Raw genomic sequence first — 23,931 nt, forward strand, 5'->3', positions numbered from 1 at the left:
GAATCTGGCTGTGGCTCCAGGTAAATTTCAAAGAATAAATAAGTAAATAAATAAACAATAACAATAGCAATAATCATGTGAATTTTGTTTCTTTTCAAGTCTTTCTGTTCAGATAGAGAATTAGAGCAGTTTCTCTGTTCTCCTTCTGTAAGAGCCATGTGGCTGGATAGCTTCTGGTGGATCTTTCATGAAAGGTACCAGGTAAATGCAAATCCGACGGCTTCTCTCCCTCACTTAAGTTATTTTTCTGTGGCACAAACCCCAGCCTCTTTAACGTGGGCTGTAAGCCCTTCTGATTCCACGGACCGCCCCGGCAGCCTCATCTGTCACACCCTGTCCCTTCCCCACCCATGCCTCGTCCATGCACTCTGGGCTGTAAACATTGCACCACGTCCTGCAGCTCCCCAGAGCATTAAGAACTGGTCCGTGTCACATGGCTGGTCAACGGCAGGGCAGAGAGTAAAGTCAGGACCTCGTGGCCCAGAGTTTGTGTGCTTTCCTCAACATTCTACCTCTCTGTATGTGTTTTATAGATCCTATAAAACAAATCAGTATAGTATTTCATAAATAATATGAGATTAATTACCTTGAGAATAAGATTCCTAAAAATGAGAGAAATACTTAGTTAAGATTCCCAGTCCTTGGCCGCTTCAACAAGGGGCTCTAGTAATTCCTTCTCCGTTTTTATTCCCGGTAGCCAAAGAAGGAAGTCCAGAACAAGCTGTTCGACCGGATAGCCCAGCACTACGCCTTTCTTTTGTCTTGTGAATCCAGGTCCCACTACGAAGAGGCTCTCTTAAAAGTGAGCATCAATCGCTGTTCAGGAAAAAAAATCACATTGGATAGCTGTTCACTGCTAGTGCCAAGTTAATGCCCTTAACGTGCTGTCCATAAGGGAGTAATTAGTAAGTTGTGATGTATTCATATACTGACTTGTAATGCAGCAGTTACCCAAAATAAGGTAGATCTATATATACTGATAGGGAAGATGTAATGATGTATTTCAAGTGAAAAACAAAACTCCATGTTAGAAAAATTATATGTATATGTATGTGTGCCTATGAGTAGAAAAAAAAGTCTGGAAAAATATTTACCAAACTCATAGCAATGCTTATTATCTCCAGGGAATAAGGTTATAAGAAGCTTCCTTTTATATTTTATTTATTTCTATAGTATTTAAATAAGCATGAGATTTGAAAATTATGAATATACGTATGTACTTTTTATATATGTGTGTATGTACATGTATACTAAAAGGGTTGCTAGAAGAAAATATAAGTGAATATTGACACGATTTGGGGGTAGGGAAGGACTTTCTAAATATGACCCCAAGGGTTTAACCATAAGAAGACTGATTTAACTATATAAATTATTTAAATTGCTACAAAGTTAAAAGGCAAATGAGAAACTATGCAAAAAATACTGGTAACATATATGCCACACAACATAAAGAAGTCTTACAAATCAATAAGAAAAATGGACCAATGGACAAAGTACATAAACCAGAAATTCACCAGGGAAGAAATAAAAATGGGAGAAAAAGTTCACCTTTGACAATAATCGAGGGAATTCCCTGGTGGTCCAGTGGTTAGGACTCTGCTCTTCCACTGCAGGGGGCGCAGGTTCTATCCCTGGTCGGGGAGCTAAGATCCCGCATGCTGCGTGGTGCAGCCCTCCCCAAAATAATAATAATTGAAAATACAAATTAAAACAATCCTTCGGTACATCTTTTTACCTGCTAGATTGCATAGATTAAAAAATGTAATTCCCAGTGTTATGAAGGACATAGGGAAATGGCACTCAGACAGCCTGAGTGGGAAGTGAATTGGGACAGATGGGCTGAAAGGCACTTACACTAGTTAAGTGTCTGCTTAACAAGTTGCTTAGGCTTTCAGTGTCTCAGTTTCCTCACCCATAAAATGAGGATAATAATGCCTCTCTCGTTGAGTTGTCCTGAGTATTAAATGAGATGATGTTTGTAAGGCATCTGACATATCACCCAGCACACGCTAAGCCCCCAATATATAATAGCTGCTATTATTACTCTTATTATACCATCTTCTGGAAGTCATATTTGAATATATAGTAAAAGCTGCTTTCATTTATGCATTCAACAAACTTTTTTATGCATTCAACAAACTTTTGATTGCTTAATATGTGCCAGACACTGAGCTAGCTTAATAAATAAATATAATTATTCTGCATAATTTGTAATGCAAAGTCCTAGAAACAAGACAATATCCACAGGTGCTGAATGTTTAAGTAAATTTTGATATGGTCACTCAGCACAATACTATGAAGGTCACTACTGGAAAAAAAAAATCCCAAAGAGTTTATAGTAAGCCGGGGAAGTATTTATGTTATGATGTTAAATTAATAAGCCAGATATAAATGTATAATTTGACCTTAACCATAGTTAAAAAGGAACAACAGTACTACTTATGCACAGGAAAGGAAAAAAAAAAAACCAGGAAGTAGGACTTAATATTATCTCTGGGGGACAGCAAGATGGGTATGTCAAATGTACTTTGTTATCTTCTGCGCTGATCTTTGGCCAGGTTGTAGAAGGGGCTGAGGCACAGACCGCATGCAGAGGAGCTGGGGGAGGGGGGTTTGCTGGCCAACGTAGCATGGTGTTTGAGGAGTGGTCCCCAGGTAGGGTAAGGGGTCCACCGAGATGTGGGGCAGCTGCAGATAGAAATTGCTTCCCTCGTGAACAGGAAGGCAGCATGGTGTCAGGTAGAGTGTTTTATCACAGGTCCTTTCTGAAGTCAGGGGCTCTTTTCTGGGTGTGGAAATGTCCAGAATATTGCCTGAGCTCTGCTTGCCCCCCAGAGGTTGCCATCACTTCTGAGTAAAGCCCTGTACACCAGCTTCTGCTGCTGCTTCCCTCAGTCCTGGTTCAACACTCACGAATTCAAGTCTGACATCTGTAACACGATGAGCCTGTGGATTTCAGGTGAGAGGTGGCTACTTTCTCCTGGGGAAAGCAATTCCAGAAACACGTCTTCCACCCGAGCCCAGGTAGGTTCCTGTTTGCCATCACACCTCTTCATCGAGGCAGTTGTTCTTTTCTCTCCTTGAAAATAAAGAAAGTAAAGTGTGTGGTGAGAGCCCGAGGAGTACTCATGATTCTGCTCCCTCAAACAGTTCTGAGACATTCCTAGTCCCCTTTCGTCCCCAGCTGCATCGGCAGGGAGCAGGTTTCGGCACAGCCCTGTTAGTTAACAATGTGCTGTAGGCCAATGGACCCAGGAACCCAAAAGCACTGTGCTGGCTAGATAATCCCACCTTCCACCCCCACTGTGACCCCACTTGACCCAACTGTCATCCCCCTCTCCCTGCAGCACACACAGTGCCAGCTTGATGTTTGCTTGTCAATTACTTTTCAGTCTCCTTCCTCACGTCCCCCATCTCAACCCAGACATCCTCTAAGGTCGTTGAAAGCTGAGAGGTTCCCTGTGTACTAGGTACTGTGCTAAGTAAGCACCTTTCACATTTCCTACTGTGTTGAGGGTCTCCGAGATCAATTCCACATTAGGAGATTCGGTGGAGCTCACAGGTCTCGGCATACAGTTGTGTTTATGGCTAAGACTTATTATTACGATGTAGTAAGGGTACACAGCCAGATCATAAGGGGAAAGACAGGCATTGTTTGGAGGAATTCACATGCAGCCCTCCTCCTCCCGTGAGGAGTTATACAGAGCCCCTCATCCCACTGCAGTGAACACGTGGCAACATGTGTGTGATGTTTCTGCCCAGAAGCCCGTTAGAGAAACAGCGCCCAAGGGTTTTACTGCGGGCTGGTCATGGAGGCACCTCTGTCTATCGTGTACCAAAGTTCTAGGGAAGCAGGTGTTTAGCATCAGCTACATTGTTATATAAACAGTCTAGGCGCAGTGAGTCACTCGTCAGCTAGGGAATAAAATTTCCCCCAGCTTTATTGAGATATAATTGACATAGGACACTATGGAAGTTTAAGGTGTGCAGTATGATAATTGGATACACGTATATATTGTGAAGTTTTTACCACAAGCAGGTGAGTTAACACATCCTTCACCTCACATAATCCCCATCATGTTGTTGTTTTATGGTGAACATTTAAGATTTACTCTCAGGACTTCCCTGGTGGCACAGTGGTTAAGTATCCACCTGCCAATGCAGGGCACAAGGGTTCGAGCCCTGGTCCGGGAAGATCCCATATGCTGCAGAGCAGCTAAGCCCGTACGCCACAACTACTGAGCCCTCATGCCACAACTACTGAAGACCATGCTCCACAACAAGAGAAGCCCCCGCTCGCCACAACTAGAGAAAGCCTGCGTGCAGCAACAAAGACTCAACACAGGCAAAAATAAATAACTAAAATAGATACACTAAAAAATAAATAAATAAATAAAAAGATTTACTCAGAGCATCTTTCAAGTGTACAATACAGTGTTATTAACTGTAGTCACCGTGCTGTCCATCACATCCCTGGAACTTGTTCCTTCTGTAACTGCAAGTTTGTACCCTTTGCCCCACATCTCCTGATTTTCCCCACCCACAGCCCCTGGCAACCACTGTTCTACTCTCTGCTTGTATGAGTTTGGCTGTTTTAGATTACACACACATAAGTGAGATCATACAGTATTTGTCTTTCTCTCTGAGCCTTATTTCACTTAGCAAAATGTCCTCAGGGCCCATCCATATTGTCACAAATGGCAGGATTTCCTTCCTTTTTATTGCTGAATAATGTTCTATTGTGTATACATGCCATAGTTTCTTTACCCATTCATTTGTGAGTGGACAGTTAGGTTGTTTCCAGGTCTTGGCTATTGTGAATAACGCTGCAGTGAACATGAGCGTGCAGATATCCCTTTGAGATAGTGATTTCATTTCCTTTGGCTGTATATCCAGAAGTGAGATTCCTGGATCATATGGTACTTCTATTTTTAATTTTTTGAGGGACTTCTATACTGCTTCCATAGTGGCGGTTCCAACTTACATTCCTATCAACAGTACACAAGAGTTTCCTTTTTTCTCACAACCTCGCCAGCATTTGTCGTCTCTTGTCTTTTTGACAATAGCTGTTTTAATAGGTGAGAGGTGATAATCTTATACTGGTTTTGATTTGCATTTCCCTGATGATTAGTGATGTTGAGCACCTTTTCATGTACTTGTTGGTCATTTGTATGTCTTCTTTGGAAAAATGTCCGTTCAGATCCTTTCTCTTTCTCTAATTGGACTGTTTGGGTTTTTTTGCTACTGAGTTGTATAAGTTCCTTACAGACTTTGAATATTATCCCCTTATTAGACATATGGTTTGCAAATATTTTCTCCCATTCTGTAGGTTGCCTTTTCATTTTGTTGTTTCTTTTGCTGTGCAGAAGTTTTTTAGTTAAATGTAGTCCCACTTGTTTATTTTTGCTTTTGTTTCTTATGCTTTTGGTAGCATACCCTCCAAAATCACTGCCGAGACCATGTCAGGGAGCTTTTTGCCTGGGTTTTATTCTAGGAGTTTTATGATTTCAGGTCCATTTAAGTCCTTAATCCATTTTGAGTTGTGAATGGTGTAAGGGGTGTCCAGTTTCATTCTTTTGCTTATGAGTATCCAGTTTTCCCAAAACCATTTATTGAAGAGACTATCCTTTGCCCATTGAGTATTCTTGGCTCCTTTGTTAAATATTCGTTGATCATATATGCACGGGTTTATTTCTGGGCTCTCAATTCTGTTTCATTGATCTGTTTTTCTGCTAGTACTATATTGTTTTGATTTTCATAGCTTTGAAATATGTTTATTTATTTATTTTTGTAAATTTATTTATGTTTTTTTGGCTGCATTGGGTCCTCGTTGCTGCATGCAGGCTTTCTCTAGGAACAGCGAGCGGGGGCTACTCTTCGTTGCGGTCCACGGGCTTCTCATTGCCGTGGTTTCTCTGGTTGCAGAGCATGGGCTCTAGGTGCACGGGCTTCAGTAGTTGTGGCATGTGGGCTCAGTAGTTGTGGCTCACGGGCTTAGCTGCTCCGCAGCATGTGGGATCTTCCCGGACCAGAGCTCGAGCCCATGTCCCCTGCATTGGCAGGCGGCTTCTTAACCACTGCGCCACCAGGGAAGCCCCTGTGATATAGTTTAAAGACAGGGAGTGTGGTGCCTCCAGCTTTGTTCTTTTTCAAGATTGCTTTGGCTATTTGGAGTCTTTTGTGGATCCATACAAACTTTAGAATTTTTTTCTATTTCTGTGAAAAATATCATTGGAATTTTGATAGAGATTACATTGAATCTGTAGATGATTTGGGTAGAATGGGCATTTTAACAATATTAGTACTTTTGATCCATGAACATGAGATATTTTTCCATTTATTTGTGTCTTCAGTTTCTTTCGTCAGTGTCTTAGAATTTTCAGTGTATAGATCTTTTAATTCCTTGGCTCTAAGTTTACTCCTAAGTATTTTATTGTTTTTGATGTTATTGTAAATGGGGCTGTTTTCTTTATTTCTTTTTCAGATAATTCACCGTTAGTGTATAAAAACACAACTGATTTTGGTATGTTGATTTTATATTCAGTAAAAATGAATTTTACTGAATTCATTTATTAGTTCTAACAGTTTTTGGTGGAATCTTTAGGGTTTTCTATATATAATATCATGTCATCAGCAAACAGATACAGTTTTACTTCTTCCTTTACAATCTGGATACCTTTTATTTCTTTTTCTTGCCTAATTGCTCCAGCAAGGACTTATAGTACTATGTTGAGTATGAGTGGTGAGAGTGGCCACCCTTGTCTTGTTCTTTTTATATATATATAAATTTATTTATTTTATTTATTTATTTTTGGCTGTGTTGGGTCTTTGTTGCTGTGCGTGGGCTTTCTCTAGTTGGGGAGAGCGGGGGCGGCTCTTTGTTGTGGTGTGCAGGCTTCTCATTGCAGTGGCTTCTCTTGTTGCAGAGCACGGGCTCTAGGTGCGTGGGCTCAGTAGTTGTGGCACATGGGCTCAGTAGTTGTGGCTCGCGGGCTCTAGAGCACAGGCTCAGTAGTTGTGGCACACGGACTTAGTTGCTCTGCGGCACGTGGGATCTTCCCGGGCCAGGGCTTGAACCCGTGTCCCCTGCATTGGCAGGCAGATTCTTAACCACTGAGCCACCAGGGAAGCCCAGCAAAGTGTAATAGTGTGTTGAACAAACATTTGCTAAGTGCCTATGTATTGTGTGCCAGGTCCAATACTAAGCCCTGGAGGTACAAAGATGAATCAGACCCAGCCCCTGCCTTCCAGGCAGAGGAGAGAGACAGGAAAACAAATAATTACTATGCCTTCACATCTGTGTAGTGTGTCACAGGTTCACACGTCTGTGGTGTGATCTCATCCTCACACTCACGCTGTCAGGAGGGCAGGGTGGGCATCACATCTCCGTTTTCCAGATAAAGAAACCAAAGTCTCATAGAGAGGAAGTGGCTCACTCAAGGCTACAAGGCCAGTACTGGGGGGAGGGAGGAGGGATAATGCTGGAAGCTCAGCCTCCCCGGGACCAGCAGGGGCATCTCAGAGGCCTCTGTCTTCCATTTTCTGCCTCCCTTTCTCTTTTGCAGAAGTTTTCATGATCACTCTTGACTCCCTCTTAGGTATATATCCTTGCCCACACAGCTATAATAGCTGGGACTACTCGAAACTGGATCCGGAGAGATTCCAGAGAGAAGAATTAATGTTGCAGAAAAAAAGTCTGCTGAAGGGTAAGGTGCCAGGTAGGGACTTCCGTCCCCTCTGTCCCCTGCCACACCCAGCTACCATCTAGTCCGGGCTGGGAGGGGCCCTAATACTGAAATCCTCAGGCCTGGTTCTCTCTCACGTACCTCAAACTAGCCTCCAAAATGACTGAAATGTTAATGCTTAGCAACTATAGAGTCAGCACACCAAAAGTGCTGGGATGTGTGGGAATTTTAAAATAGTAGATGTCAGTTATTCAGTGTCTACCATGTGCCAGGCACCAGGTATCCTTTTTTATATATATATATAAATTTATTTTTTAAATTTTTTTATTTTTGGCTGCATTGGGTCTTTGTTGCTGTGTGTGGGCTTTCTCTAGTTGCAGCGAACAGGGCCACTCTTCGTTGCAGTGCGCGGGCTTCTCATTGCGGTGGCTTCTCTTGTTGCGGAGCACAGGCACTAGGCACGCGGGCTTCAGTAGTTGTGGCTGGTGGGCTCTAGAACGCAGGCTCAGTAGTTGTGGCTCACGGGCTTAGTTGCTCCACGGCATGTGGGATCTTCCCGGACCAGGGCTCGAACCCATGTCCCCTGCATTGGCAGGTGGATTCTCAACCACTGCGCCACCAGGGAAGCCCCAGGTATCTTTTTTTTTTTTTTTTTTTTCCTGCAGTACGCCGGCCTCTCACTGTTGTGGCCTCTCCCATTGCGGAGCACAGGCTCCGGACGCGCAGGCTCAGCGGCCATGGCTCACGGGCCTAGCTGCTCCGCGGCATGTGGGATCCTCCCGGACCGGGGCACAAACCCATGTCCCCTGCATCGGCAGGCAGACTCTCAACCACTGCACCACCAGGGAAGCCCCCCAGGTATCCTTTCGATTTAATCCTCACAACGGCCAGCTGAAGTACACATTAAATCCACTTCACAGGTGAGGAAACCAGAGTTCAGCGAAGCAACTTGCCCAAAGCCAACTTTCTTTTCGCACTTAACAGACACGTAAAGAGCGCCACGTGCCAGGCACTGTGCTAAATAAACACTGGGAACACGGCGTGGAGGCAAGCACAGCCTCCGCTGTGTGGTCTAGTGGGAAGTCGAGGTCAGGCAGTTATCCTACAGTGGACTGGGCACTGGTGACAGGTATACAGGGTGCTGCGGCAGCAGCAGGAGGGGGACCCAGGCCAGCCCTGAGAAGGTCAGTAAGTGACAGGTGAAGCGAAGGACCACTGTGTTCCAGGCAGAGGGGACAGCAAGTGAGAAGACCCAGAGGCGCTGAGGGAACAGAGGCAGTCCTCGTGGCAACAATGAAAGGACCGTGATGGGCAGCCAGCCCGTGGGTGGCTAAACCAGGATTCAACTCAGGACTGTGAAGCCAGGGAGACGCCACCTTGGGTTAGGATAAATTTACATCCTCCAGCTGGGGGCTGTCTGCCCCTTTTTATGGGGCACCCCAGGGATGCAGCAAAGCCTTGTCTGTAATGGTCAGTAGGCCCTAGGGGGCAGACAACATCTGGCTAATCAAACCCCTGTAGCAACATCTAGGACCCTTTGGAGGGGATAGGAGTGAGGAGAGTTTTTTTTTTCTTAAATATGGTGAAAACGGTTCATACTGTCAAAGAGCATGTATCTGAGCACATAACAGTAATCTGAATAAAATAATGCTAATGCACACGTCGTTCTCTGCACCAGCCACTGTTTGACTTGTGTCATTCCACACCGCAGCTTTTTGAGAAATCCTGTCACCTCCATCTTACAGCAAGAATTGAGGTGCAGAGAGGCTCATGTGCCCAGGGTTTTCCAGCACAGTTGGGGAGCCAGGATTTTGTCCAGATAGGCTAATCAGTCTCCTGCTTCGGTCAGTCTGGCCTCTCTGACCAGTTAAACCATTCCCCTCCCTCAGTCTAACGCCCTCGGGGAAAGCAAGGGTGCTTGGCAGGAAGGAGGGACCTCCTAAGAGGCAGTGCTGTCTCACCGTGGTGAGCTTCCTATCCCTGGAGGGCCCTGGTAGAGCTGCCGCATGCTGCCTAAAAGGTTCCGTGTTGGGTGGGAAGTTGGGTGAGGTGTCCCCTAAAGACCCTCTTTCTGAAGGCTGGACAACTGCAGTTAGGATTGTGGCTAGGATAAACGAGGGTGGGGGAACTGTCCCCAAGGCCATGTTAACTTTTGGTAATTCCTTAGGACACACGCAGGGTTCAGTGTGTAGTCGTACTCACGGCTGTGATCTATTGCAGCGAAAGGGCACAAAGCAAAATCTGCAAAGGGAAAAGACAGGGCTTCCCTGGTGGCGCAGTGGTTGAGAGTCCGCCTGCCGATGCAGGGGACGCGGGTTCGTGCCCCGGTCCGGGAAGATCCCACATGCCGTGGAGCGGCTGGGCCCGTGAGCCATGGCCACTGAGCCTGCGCGTCCGGAGTCCGTGCTCCACAACGGGAGAGGCCACAACAGTGAGAGGCCTGCGTACCGCAAAAAATAAATAAATTAATTAAATAAAGGGAAAAGACACGTGGAGCAAAGCCCAGTAAAACCAGGAACAAGCTTGCAAGAGTCCTTTCCTGCAGAGTCACACAGGACCCACTTTAATTCCCCCAGCGAGTTGTGACAACACGTGTGAAATGTTGCCTGTCAGAGGAGCTCGTTAGGGACCCAGTGCCCAGGGTTTTCCTGGGTGCTGATCACATAGGCGCTCCCCTGTGTGGTCACATACCCAGATTCCAAACTCCCAGAAGGAAAGTGGGTATTCAGCGTAAACCACATTGTTTGCACCGACAGTTTAGGCACAGTGAACCACTCTTATCAGTGGTGGGAGCCCTCCCGAAAGCTACATTCCCAGATGCCAGTCAAGGGCCAAGCTTGCAGTCAGGACTTTTCAAGGACAGTAGCCAGGACTGCCGTGTTAACACTTTTCTGCATAGTTGTGAAGATGGACGTGAAGCCATAAGCAAGATGGAAACTCATGGAAATTCAAGAGCTTTCAAGCACAGTGGGACAGGCCAGGAGGAGACTGGAGCTGGGGTGGCTTCCAGGTTCTAAGCAGCTCTAAGCATCTAGCAGCCAGCGTTTGTAGGTGTTCCAGTTAGAAGTAAGAAATCGAGAGGAGGATCAGGTCTGTGGAGAAAGGCTATACGTTCAATTTCAGATGATGAATTTGAGGGAAGGATGGGACATCAGGTGGAGATGTCTAAGACATTGTTGGTGATACGGCTAGGGGAGAGATCGGGGCTGGGACTCCCACCTGAGGATTTATTCAGATACATGTGTTTGTAGAAATTACCTCTAAATGGGAATATCAAAGAAGGGAGGAGACAAGGCGGCTGAGGTCAGAGCCTTGGGGACCTCCTACACGCAGGAGGCGACAGCAAGAGAAATCAGAGGCAGGAGGAGCCCAGAAAGAATAGGGCTGTGGCAGCCAAGGTGGGCTCTCCTGAGGCGTGGTCAGTGGTGCCAACTACTGCAGAGCGTACCCCGGAACAAGGCCTAGGAGGAAGCCATGGAATCATACAGTTAGGTTGTTGGTGATCTTTATATATCGGCTTTATTGAAACCTGATTTACATAACATAAAATTAACCCCTTTGAAATGTATAATTCAGTGATTTTTAGTATATTCCCGTCACCACTAATTGCAAAACATTCTCATCATCCGCCTCCAAAAACACCCCTGTTAGTGAACTTTGAAACAGCTATTAACATCAGGTGGTAAAAGGCGGGACCCAGATTTCAGGGAAAGTGATACAGAAGTGAAAACAGAGTAGAGGAAGGTGTGCTGGAGGCATTAACAGGGTTGGGGGTAGGAGAGCCACCCTCGTGTAAGCAAACACCATCGCTCTTAGATGCCAGCTGAGAAGAGCGGAAATAGAATGGGTAGAGGAGGAGGGCAGGGTGCTTCGGCATCGCCCTCTCCTGTGAGTCCTCCTCCCTGGGGTAGGTTTCCTGGCTCAGGAGGCAGGCTGCTGGGCCTTCACCTCTCTGCCCCACGTGGCTCCCGTGGTGTGGCAAAGACCCGCTGCTCTAAGTGTGGTCCGAGGACCAGCAGCATCGGCGTCTCTCTAGATCGACTAAAGCAGAGCCTGCAGTTTGCCAGGGTCTCCCAGGGATCTGTAAGCACATTCCAGTGTGAGAAGTCCTGGTCCAGGGCACAAGGGAAGAGCATACCTGGCAGCCCTTAGGGAAGAGTGTGGCTGCAGTTATCAGCTGGAAATGATAAGAGCCACCATGTATTTGTCTAAGCATTTGCAGCTACTGACTCAAAAGGTTTGCTTTCCCAGCAGTCGTCATGGACACACAGGAATTTCAAAGTGAAAAAAACAATCTAACCTGGAAATTGTCTTCAAATTTAATGACATTTCAATGAATATTAAATTTAACACCTTAAGAGGTTGATAGATTGTTACTCTTTTAAGTGTTTAGTCCAACATCTATTCATTTCAATTGTGCAAAGTTCTGAGTTTTTGTTTTTCTTTTGAAGCCAGTGCTTTTTTTGTTTTTTCTTATGGGTTGACTGCTTGCCCTGTGTACTCCCTGCATACATCATTTGCTTTAATCGGCTCATCAGCCCTTCAAGGTAGTTAGCATTCACACCCTTTAACAGGATCAGAGATGTTAGGTAATTTGCCCGAGGTCACTCAGCAGGTGGAATGACCGAGAGGCTCTGCTTTGTCAGAGGCCAGTCCTCTCGCTGTTGCTGTTGCCTCCAGGGAGGGGGGCTGTCTCAAAGCTCCTCCTCTGCAGTGTCACCCCCAAGACAAGAAGGAACTGAAGAACTACTTTTTTTTTTTTTCCCTAGGAAGAGAGTTTTCTTTCCGCACTTCTAGGAGATACTTCAGCCAGAAGTCCCCCCAGAGCAAGAAGGTCTGCTGCCCTCAGGTGAGTGTGAGGCACAGACCCAGACCCCTTGGAGCCCCCTAAGCTTCAGTGACTTCCGGTTGGTTCCGCGCCTCTGCACTCCCCGCCCCATCATCTCGGGGAGGGGTCCTGCTAGTCCTCCAGATATACATGGATGAGTGGGGCGCTAAAGGGTAGCCAGAAATGCAAGGACTGGGGGGAGAGAGGAGAGGAAGCAATCTTCAAGTGTAGGCCGCAGCACAGGTGCTTCTGTATCTTCTCCTCCCCAGTGACCCTCATCTCCAGCCTGAACCTGGCCCTCCTCCCCACACCTCCTTGTTCCTCTCTGCCCAGTTCCTCTTCCCTGCTGCGTAGCGCCCAGCACCACCACTCCTCTCCCAACACTCCAGGTTGAGCTCCCTTCACTAGTGCAGTAGGCTCCTGTCTCCCTCAGGCTCTCATCCCCTCCCGCCCCCCCCTCCCCCGCCCCGCAGTGTTTTCAAAACACAAATCTAATTACATCATCCTGTCACCACCTGGCCCTGCCCTACTCCCCCAGCCCTAAACACGGTCCTCTCAGCCCAAATGAAAAACGCCTTCCAAGCCTCAGAAAGCTTTCTCCTGCCTTGGGGCAGACGGCCCTGCGGGGCCCTGCCATGTCTGGCCAGCCCTGTTGCCACCCTCCCGGACTCTGGGGCTCCTGCTGCAGGGACCTATTTCCTTGTAGACACCACACCCCCTACCTATACCTGGCCTCTGGACCTGCCGTTCCTTTTGTCCCAGGAAGGATCCCTCCACCACTGCCCTCATCATTGTCAGCATCTCCTCCCAGTGGTAGCCCGAAATCATCCAACGCTACCAACCAAGGCCCATTTTTTCCTGATAAATGTCCAGGCAAACTAAGAATGAGGCCTTCCACTGCCTGTTGTCGTAAATGACACCTTCCTGGCACACAGTCACAGCTGCTGCTTGATTATTGCCTTTGACTCTGCAGCAGAGTTGAGTGGTTGCTATAGAGAATCAATGGCTTGCAAAGCCGGAAACGTTTACTCTCTGGCTCTTGGCAGAAGTTTGTCGCCCCTGTCTCAGGGGACACATACTTATCCTTCCATCTCAGCCGAGGCCCTGGTCCTCGGGGTCGGCTGTCTTGACCCTGGTCTGGATTTGGGTCCTTGTCATCTGTGCTCACATCCCTCTCCTTCAGAGCACTTATGTAGTTATTCGGTCCTGACTCTGATCACGGCGCTCTCCAGAGCTACTCTTTGAGCTCTGGACTGACATCCCCGTTTCTCATGCTTCATTCTTAACAAGTAGCTTATGAGACTCGATCTGCTGTTAGAACAGCCTTCCCCCTTTGTTTGGTGCAAAGTTGGGAGTGTTTCCACCCTGGAACCTTCACCAAAAGGATGTTTGGGATGGGTGGAGGTGTGCCTTTCTTCTGTAAAGTGGGATTAAGGGACACTGCCAGCACCTGCACATTCTCAGGACGCTCACTCATAGCAAACAGTAACTGAGGAAACTTGAGGATCTGGAAATGGGTGTTCTTAGAACCGGCAGTCCCACTATTCCTTGGAAAGTCTTCATGTCCCCACAGGGGTTGACGATCTCTGCCTAGGAGCCTGGTCTCACGGGTTCAGATTCGAGCTGTGCAGACGTAGACAAGTTACTTAACTCTCCTAAGACTTGGCTTCTGCAGGTGTGAAATGAGCACAGTCACAACAGTGCTTTCTTCCTGGCACCACGAAGGTTGCAGCACGCCGACTGTGGCTGGGCTCCCTGTAGGTGCACGGCCACACGTCTCAGCTGGGCCCTCAGCCCTGCCCGCCTGCGCTACCGCGCTTCCCCAGCCCGTCCAGGTTCCCACTCCTCCAAAGCCTTGTTCTGTTCCCTTTGCAGAATTCTCCAGCTGCAGTCAGCCTTTCCCACGCGCCCTCCACCCCAGCCTCTCCCAGGTAATGTCTTCATTGAGAAATTAGAAGCGGTCAGCAGTAAGGCCCTGGCCTGCCGACCACGAAACAGCCTGCCCCCATCTGTACCTTCGCCGCCTGCCAACCCGGCGCCCCTGGAGGAAGGGCCCTGCCCCCCACCTGTGCTTGGACCTCACCCCCTCCGCTTCCACTCCTGCACTTGGCACCCTCTTTCCTGCATCATCGTTTTCCCCGCTCTGTTGGATCACTCCCATCGTTGAACTGTCCTGCTCTAGCATCTCTTGCCTTTGCAAAGAAAATCCCCGTTGTCTCTGCACCCCCACTTCTTGCTGTCTTTCCCACAGAATTCCCTTGAAAGACTCGTCTGCACCGGCATCTCCTTTCCTCAGCCACTCCAGTGGGTTCCTGCCCTCCACGTGCCTCTGCACCTTCTCTGGCCAACCTCGCCTGGCCCCTAACCTGTTCACTCTTCTGGTCTGTTTCATGTGGTGGGCTGCTCCCATCTCCTTCTCTTTTTTTTTGGCTGCGCTGGGTCTTTGTTGCTGCGCACAGGCTTTCCCTAGTTGCGGCGAGCGGGGGCTACTCTTCGTTGCGGCGCGGGCTTCTCATTGTGGTGGCTTCTCTTGTTGCAGAGCACAGGCTTTAGGTGCACGGGCTTGAGTAGCTGTGGTTCGCAGGCTCTAGAGCACAGGCTCAGTAGTTGTGGCGCACGGGCTTAGTTGCTCCGCGGCAGGTGGGATCTTCCCAGACCAGGGCTCGAACCCGTGTCCCCTGCATTGGCAGGCGGATTCCTAACCACTGCACCACCAGGGAAGTCCCTCACATCTTCTTGAAATGCTTTTTTCTCTTAGCTTCTACATTACCAGACTTTTTCAAGGGTCTTCCTTCCCGGCTGGCTCCCTGTCTCATCAGTCAGGTCTAGCCTGGCTCCTTCCCCTTCTAGCTATATATTCTTCCCAGGTGGTCTCATCTGGTCTGGTGGCTTTAAATACCACGCATATGCCAGTAGCACCCAAATCTCCCTCCACGCCCTGGCCTCGCTCGGGACTTAGGCAGGTCTGTCCAGCTGCCCTGTTGGCTTCCCTGGGAGGCTCTCAACTTAGCAAGGGGAGGGGAGAGCACTGATTCCCAGCCCCGGCGTCACTCCTCTCCTGGCTCGTGGCAGTAGCCTCTTCCTGGGCTCCTTTCCTTCACTCCTAGCCCCAGCCCAGTTGCCACACAGCGACCAGAGTGACCTTTGACAGACAGACACCAGACGAGGTTGTTCCCTGCTCAAACCTCAGCAGCTTCTCCCGTGCCCTTCAAATGAACTCCAGACCCCTTAGCCTGACCTGAACTGCCCTGCAGAATCCAGCCACCATCTCTCTCTCTCCAGCCGCTTCACTTCCATTCCCTCACTGCACTTCCTTCTGCCTCTGGGACGCTCCAGGCCTGTGCCCAGTTGCGTCACTCGCTGTCACCTTTGCCTGGAACGTGCTTTCCTCAGGGTCCCTGAGGGAAGGGCTGGCTCCATCTTGTCCTTCAGATTCCAATTTTCTGTCATTGCCTTAGTGGTGTCCCTGGCTCCCCGACCACTCTCTGTCATCACATTGCCTGTTATGATTCCCCATACAGTGCTTATCACTCTCTGCTATTCTTCCTGCAGGATTTATATGTTGTTTAGTATCTGTCTCCCCCTATTTGAATGTAAACTCCATGAGAACAAGACCTCTTTTCCTTTATCCCTGTTCTATCTCAAGCTCCTAGAATAGACCATGTACAAAGAAGACACTCAACAAATATCTCTTGATTTCACAAAGGAGGTCATCTATGTAAACTCCTCACCCTGTGCTTAGTGTATAGTGGTGCTCTATACATGTCAGCCTCCAAAAGTATAGACAAAACAGGCACTGTGGAGGGACAGCTGTCACTCCCAGACCGAGATCAAAATATTATTCAGTGTTTTTGCACTGCCTGTCACAACCGTGTCAAACACATGTATTTTCTTGTCCTGGAATACGTAAAATCTTCTGACAGTTATTTCAGAAACCCAGCTAAGAGAGTCAGTTTTCTTCCCCAGAAATAGAAATAATCAAAAGCTTTCCAGCCTTAAAAGCAGCTGAAGTTTTACTGGGCAAACCAGGATGGAGGGAGTCATCAGATTCCTCGTGCGGGCAGATCCTCTCTCTTCTTTTTAGCAAACATGCTTTCCCATCTGCTCAAGGAAATAGTTGACTGTGTTCAAAATGTGCTTTTCAATGACAGCAATCCATCTGGGAGTCCACAGTTCGGGGGAATGAATGGCAGTCATTAAAATGTCTCTGACCTGTGGTTTGCCCTTCTCCCACTTCGTGTTGGAAATTTGCACCGTGGGAATGAAAAGGCATCTAACTGTATATCTGACTTCTGCCATGAGGCTCAGCTATAAATAAGGGCTCCTACCTATTAGAGACCGGGTCATTCGTTCATCTAGTAAAATGAGAGAATTGTCAAATGAGACCTTTGTAAGGAGGAATCATCATCAGAGTTCTTATTTGCAAACAAAGGAATCTACTCCAGCTACTTTAAAGAGGAAGAATGTATTAAAGGGTATTAGTGGTGCACGGCTCCCCAGGATGGGCCAGTGCTTTGGTTTCAAATGCCACGCCACCAAGAACGATGCCCAAACCATACACCCCTGCAAAGGTACACTGATGTGCGCTGACCAATGGTAGTGGGGACTGATGCTCAAAACTGCACTCTGCTTTCCTTGAAAAGCCAGTTGCCCCGTCAACAGTCTCTCCAAAAGCTAGAGTCTCATTGGTTCCCCACTTCCTCACATTGCTCATTTCCATCTTGAAGTCTCAGGCAGGTGTGTTGCCTCTGAGGGCTAGAGCCTAGGTAAAACGTCTGCACCCGGCCACAGAGGAAGCTGGGAGAGCAGCTTAAGTCTTTCACTTTGGGGCCTGGGTCTCGTGAACATGGAGAACATGTGACAAATAACACCCCCAGAAAGTGCCATCTGAGCTGAGAACCAAAGGATGAGAGGGAGTCAGCCATTAGAAGAGTGAATGAAAGAACCTTCCAGGAAATGGGAACAGCATGTGCAAAGGCCCTGAGGCAAAAAAAAAGGGGAGTTGAGACATTCAGGGAACAGAGAGAAGGCCAGTGACGCTGTAGCCCAGTGTGTGTGTGTGTGTGTGTGTGTGTGTGTGTGTGTGTGTGTGTGTGTGTGTGTGGAAGAGGGGCAGGAGTCGAGGCTGGAGAAGTAGCAGGGGCTGGATCCTGCAGAGTTGGGTGGGTCATAGTAAGAAGTATGGATGTAATTTCAGTGCTGTGGGAATCCATTGAAATAAGGGGATGACATGATCTGATTTCTATTTTTTAAAAGAACAGTGTCTTCTGAATATGGAGAATATAATTGAGAGGGGGACAGAAGACCAGTTAGGAGGCTTTGCAGTTGTCTAAGGAAGAGGCAGTGACAGCAGGAGGCGAGAAGCAGAGAGATCTGGAAGGTGTTTTGGAGATGGATATTTCAGAGCTTGCTAATGGATTGGCTTTGGGAGTGGGGAGGAGGGGGAAAATGGGAGGAGTCAAGGATGCATCCCAGTGTGTGGCTTAAGCAGCCGAAGGTGTGTGGGGTTTGTGAGACGGCAAGTGAAGGGTCAGGGGTGGGGGAAAGCTATCAAGTTCAGTTTTGAACTTGTTAACTTTAAGATGCCTGTGAGAAGTGCAAATGGAGATGTCAAGTAGGTAGTTTAAACATGCGAGGCTAGACCAGAGGAGAGGCCAGGGTTAGAGAAAAAACAATTTCTACCCAAGTTTCATGTATTGGTGACAAAATACGGGGACTGCGAGTGAGTGACCACCATGGAGCCATAGGCAAAGGCAGAAAGACATACTAGGCTTGGTTCCAGAAGAGCTAAATTTTCCCACCTACCAGTTATATAAGCTTTGAGCAAATCTGAGTCTCTCTGTTCTTATTTGCAAAATGGGCATCATGACTGGTATTAATTCTTACAGATTCAGTCTAGGTTTAGGAGATGTCCCATAAATTGTTGTCTAGCCATGTCCTGTCAGAATGTTTGCTCATTTTAACCAGAATTTTCCTAATTTCCAGAGCATGGGTACATAAGGGTCATTTAACAATCATGATCCGAATTCCTGCAGCTCATTCCCATACCTGCTGATACCAGATCTGCAAAGCCCACTTCCCTCGCGGCCATTCCAGGGCATCCCCAGATTGAATCTCACGTTGGCTCAAAAGCAGGTTTCCCTGCTACTCTGTCCCATCACAGCTAAGCCCTCAGTGTGCAGAATCTGAGCGGCAGGCTGACACGGGGTGGAATGGTTCCATCTCCTCTGTGCGATGGTAGGAAGGGGGTCCCAGAGGAGTCTTAGTTTACCCCCCAGCCCAGCAATAGTCACCTTGCCTCATATAGTCAGAGGGCGGTTGCTGGTCACAACACAAGAGAGTGGGTGGGAAAGGACTTTGGAGAAAGTCCACCATGTACAGATTTTCTTTGCATATATCCTCCTAGTCCATACAACATCCCTGCACTGCACGGTAGGTAATTATTATCTTTACTTGACTCAAACTGGTGAAAACTTGCCCCAGGCCACACGGCTGACTTCAGATGACGTCAGGTTGCTGTCATTCCGAGCCCTTTCTGCATCATCATGCTGCCTGTCCAACAAATACGAGGGTCTAATAACTTCATCCAAGCCCGTCTCCTTGCATCTATTCTCTGCTCCACGACAGATCGCTCCGAGGCCTGTTAAGAATGAGCATGATGCTTCGCTGTGCCCCGGGAGTGTCTTTTCTCTAACAAGTCCGAGTAACCACTTCAACACTATACAAATCAGTAGCTGTTGGACAACCAGCTGCATGGTGGATGGGGAGTCCTTTCAGCTTTCTTCTTCCCATTCAAATATCATATTCATATAAAAGCAAAGTGAGGATTGTTGAGGCTGGTGGACTGCTTGTCTGCCACTTGGTGGGCCATCTGTTTAACATTGCCAAACTCCTACTCATCCTTAAAGACAGAACAAAAGTGTCTTCTCTCCTTGGAAGCCCTCCAGCTCTGCCCCAAACAGAATCAAGCATTCGCCACTCTGGCTTCCTAGAATACTCTGCTGGTGCTGCTGACTATTAACTGTTCCCCAATATTTGTTGTTTCCTCCCTCTATAAAAAAAAGAGAACCTATAAAATACAGATGACATTTCCTTACCTCCCTTACATCTATGTGTAGCCATGTGACTAAGATCCAGTTAATGAGATTTAAGCAGATGTGCCTTGTAGCCGTTTCTGAGAGCCCTCCTTCAAAAAACAGCTCATGTGACTCCTTCATCTCTTTGTCCTTTTCTCCATTCTGCTGCCTGGAATGTGAACGTGATGACTGGAGCTCTAGTTGCCATCTTGGACCCTAAGAACAAGGGTCCTATCTTAGGAAAGTTGGAACTGAGCTTGAAGAAGTCAGAGTCCCTAAGGACTTATCAGAAATAACATATAGACCCTGAATTGCCTACCTTCAGACTATTATGTGGGAGAGAAGTTTCTACCTAGTTTGAGCCACTATTAATTTTGAGTCTTTGTCACTCACATACAAACCTAATCCTAAGTTACGTTACCTCTCTAATACGTGGTACTTTCCACACCTTAGCATAATTGTCTGTTTACTATTATCTCCCCTGCTAGACTGGGAGCTCCTCTAAGCAGAGATTAGGTTTCAGATTCTGCCCAGTGCCAGACGCATTAGAAGTTGCTCAATGAAATGTTTCCTGAAGGAAGTGCGGTGAGTGATTGCATAAACAACTGTGCAGTGTCAGCGGAGCACTTGCCACGAGCAGCAATGCATGCACTTTGCATGCATTAGCTGACTTAATCCCCATAAGAACCCCACGAGGAAACCACGGCAATCGAGAGGTTCAGTGACTTGCCCGAGATCACCAGCTGTTGAGTGACAGGGCTGGGACTAGACCCCAGTCTGCCTCAGTCCCCAGCTCACGTATTTTCTACATCAGCCACTGCTGTCCCCCGTGCTCCCAGGATGGAGGGCTGAGTTATTGAGCTGTGCCTGAAAGGTCTCCCTCTACGTGTTCCTCTGTTGAGAACAATGACAAATATCTAGGAAATTGCACGTATACTTTTTGTATTCCTCTCACTACCAGTTTTACTAAATTTGTTCTTCTGTGTTTTTGTTTTTTCCTCTCTTGGCATCTTCTGATATGAATTCAACCAATGTGAGAACCTCTTTTGCCCAGAAGAATTCAATGGATGGCTCACAAATACAGAATACCTCAAAAGGTACATTAACCACCTAAAGGAGAAATGTAGGCTTTTGATTTAATTATCATCTCCAGAACTGTAGTTTCTTGGGTTTTTTGGAACCTAATCTGCCACCCTCATTTGCACCTGTGGTTCTAGCCTTGGGCCTTGACATCAAGCAATATCTTAGGAGAAGACACAATTGTCTTTTCATTTCAGTTACCACTAGTTAAGTTCCACTTTTGTGATAATGAGTTCAGCACAGTGCTAATATCTGTGGGGAAGAGAGATTGTTGGCAATGGAAGAAAATAAATCTAAGATATGATCACTGCTTCTCTCCCCCATCAGAAACCAGCATTTATTGAGTTAGACGCTGATTTGTACCTGGGTGTTAATTTACAAAGGTGACTGAGCGACTACACAGGTCAATGCCATTGAAAGAAAACTTTGTTGCTCTCAGTTCTAGAAACGGGAGGCACAGCTCTCCATGCAGGACCCTGGGAGGGAGCTCCAGTGTTGGTTAGGAGGCAGAAAATGCTACTGAAAGCTCAGCCTCTCTGGAACTGGTGCCAAATCCAATCCCGGGGACAGAGTTTTGGGGGAAGTAGAAAAGGATAGCTGTTGTAGTTTATCTTAGGACAGGGCCGAAAGTAAGCTCAGCACAGCAGTAGAGGGCTGCCGCTCGCTCAGGCAAAACAGCGCCGTCTGTCCTGCTGTGGTAGCTTTTATTAAAGCATTATCTAGGTTTACATTTTAAGACTTGTTTTCTTAACATTCCAGAAATGCCAAAGCAGCAACCTTTGTTTCTATTAATTATACAAGCAATAATTGGCTTTCTTGAGAACCTGCCGTGCTTCGTCCTTGAGCGCGAGAACAGCACAAAGTTCCCACCATTATTTTGATTATACTGAAGTAGCACAAGGACATTTCCTTGCGTTCCCACCACTCTGTTTATACTGAGGACATCTCATGGATCAGTGCCCAAAGCACTCAATGTTTTTTTGTAGGCCCCCGGTTTGTTGGGGGGGCGCTCAAAGCATTTAGAACTGTTTACAGTTCTGGCTTATTCGCTAGCCCCCAGTTTGTTGGGGGGGGGCGCTCATGGGTTACGTCTCCTTTCCATGTCCTCAGTTGTTCCACTACAGATAGCTTTATTGCTTTGCCAGGCAAAGGGGGACACACTGGGCTTGTGCCTCATAAAAGCTATGTGACCCCACCCCAGAGGATTTGATGAGGGGTTTTATAACAGTGGTTCAAAGGTGGGGTCCTGACAAGATTAGTGTGTGTGCAGGGCTCGCCCCCCCCCCCCCCCCCCCCCCCCCCCCCCGCCCCTTATTCTTGTCTCAGGTGGTTTCTTGTCTGCTCCTCCCTTGATTAGCAACTGTTTGAATCCACCCTTTGGAACTCAGGGAAGGTCATGGAGGCTGGCGTCTTGCCTACAAGAAATGGTGGACAAAAGGAGGCCTCCGTGCCCAGCCTCCACTTGGTTTCAGGGCCTGGGAGCCCCACAGGGCCCCGCTCGGTTTCAAAAGGAGCAAGGGGAAAGCACAGGCCACAGCCCTTACTGGGATTTCCTTGGGAAAGGCAAGACACGACAGGGTAAACCACTTAGGATTGGCTATATTGAATCATTCCGGTGGGCTTTGGAGTATAAGGGCTGTCCCTAGTTGTCTGGCACCTGGGCCTGGGCTGATTTAAGCCAGGGGAAATATTGGCTTGGTGTGAGAGTTAGATAAAGGAGGTAGTTCAGAGTATGGGCTCTGGATCATGGAGGAGGTGTAAACGACTTTGGCCATTAGTTTGGCCCTGTAATTAATGGATGCCAAAGAGGCGAGTATAGAACCTGAGAAACCTGAGTTAGAACATAAACACGTAAGTATCATTCTAGACCATTTCACACATGCCATCAGTATTTGAAAAAAGTTAAGCAATCCTCTTTCTTGATGGAGAAATGGAGAAGTACGTGAATTACATCTCAATAAAGCTGTTAAAAAAACCCAAAACTTGGGGGCCGCTCATTGAGAGGTATAGAGGGGATTCCAAATAGAGGGAAGTATTTGTGGGAGACTTTGCAAGTCCCCAAAATATACATATATAGACCTATGAGTCAAAGAGGAAGTATCAAGAGAAATTAGAAAATAGTTTGAACTGAGTGAAAAGGAGACCTTTTTCCCTAAAATGACCATTTAATGCTGTAGAGTTCCGTCTGTGTCCTGGGCATCCCACAAATGTTTTAGATAGAGTGTTTTTATCTTTATTCAGTTTGTGTTGTTTCTACTTTGTAACTATCATAAATAATGCTGCTGTGAACATTCATGTACAAGTTTTTGTGTAGACATATGTTTTCATTTCTCTTGGGTGTATGTATACCTAGGGTGGAATCGCTGGGTCATATGTTCAACATTTTGAGGAAATGCCAATCAGCATTCCGAAGTGATTATCGTACATAGTTTAAAGAATGTAAGAGGAGGAAAATACAGTATTATATTTACTCTATATAACCAGATAGATTTATAATATATATTATATATTTACTATATATATTGTACTTACTATATATAACCAGATATTTACAGTTCCTGTTGCTTTTCCTTCATTCCTGAAGTTCCAAGTTTCCCTCTGGTATTATTTTCCTTCTTACACGCCCCCTCCCAAAAGAAAACCCTTCACTTAAAATAAGCCTGCTGGCAATGAATTCGCTTAGTTTTCTTTCTTCTGAGAATGTCTTTATTTCACCTTCATTCTTTTTTCTTTTTTTAATGGCCTACTCACAAGACTGCCTTTATTTTTTTTAACATCTTTATTGGAGTGTAATTGCTTTACAATGGTGTGTTAGTTTCTGCTTTATAACAAAGTGGAGCAGCTATACATATACATATATCCCCATATCTCCTCCCTCTTGCGTCTCTCTCCCACCCTCCCTATCCCACCCCTCTAGGTGGTCACAAAGCACCGAGCTGATCTCCCTGTGCTATGTGGCCGCTTCCCACTAGCTAGCTATTTTACATTTTCACCTTCATTCTTGAAGGATATTTTTTTCTGGTTATAGAATTCTGGGTCGAAAGTTCTTTCCTTTCCACACTTTCAAATGTTGTTCCACAGCTTCTGGCCTCAAGGGTCTGATGAGAAATCCACAGTCATTTAAATTCTTGTCCCCCTTTTGTGTCAAGCATTTCTCTTAGACTGCCCTCAAGTTGTCTTGCCTTTCAGCTGGTTGTTAGGATGTGTAGGGCATGGGTTTCTTTGACTTTGACTTGACTGGGGTTTGCAGAGCTTCTTGAAA

The 23,931-nt window shown here is 46.9% G+C and overlaps 1 protein-coding gene across 1 annotated transcript in view; it reads left to right on the forward strand.

Annotated features, from left to right (window-relative positions):
- The window catches only part of FAM227A (family with sequence similarity 227 member A), an 89,928-nt gene that overhangs the window by 28,334 nt on the left and 37,663 nt on the right, over positions 1–23,931 (forward strand). Inside the window, exons 7-13 of the mRNA XM_073789210.1 lie at positions 100–201; positions 698–802; positions 2,836–2,959; positions 7,599–7,706; positions 12,455–12,534; positions 20,628–20,712; positions 21,996–21,998. Of these exons, the coding sequence (XP_073645311.1) occupies positions 100–201; positions 698–802; positions 2,836–2,959; positions 7,599–7,706; positions 12,455–12,534; positions 20,628–20,712; positions 21,996–21,998 (607 nt within the window). The remainder of the gene's footprint in view (positions 1–99; positions 202–697; positions 803–2,835; positions 2,960–7,598; positions 7,707–12,454; positions 12,535–20,627; positions 20,713–21,995; positions 21,999–23,931) is intronic.

Source organism: Tursiops truncatus, chromosome 11 (genome assembly GCF_011762595.2).
Source record: "Tursiops truncatus isolate mTurTru1 chromosome 11, mTurTru1.mat.Y, whole genome shotgun sequence".
NCBI classification, from domain to species: domain Eukaryota; kingdom Metazoa; phylum Chordata; class Mammalia; order Artiodactyla; family Delphinidae; genus Tursiops; species Tursiops truncatus.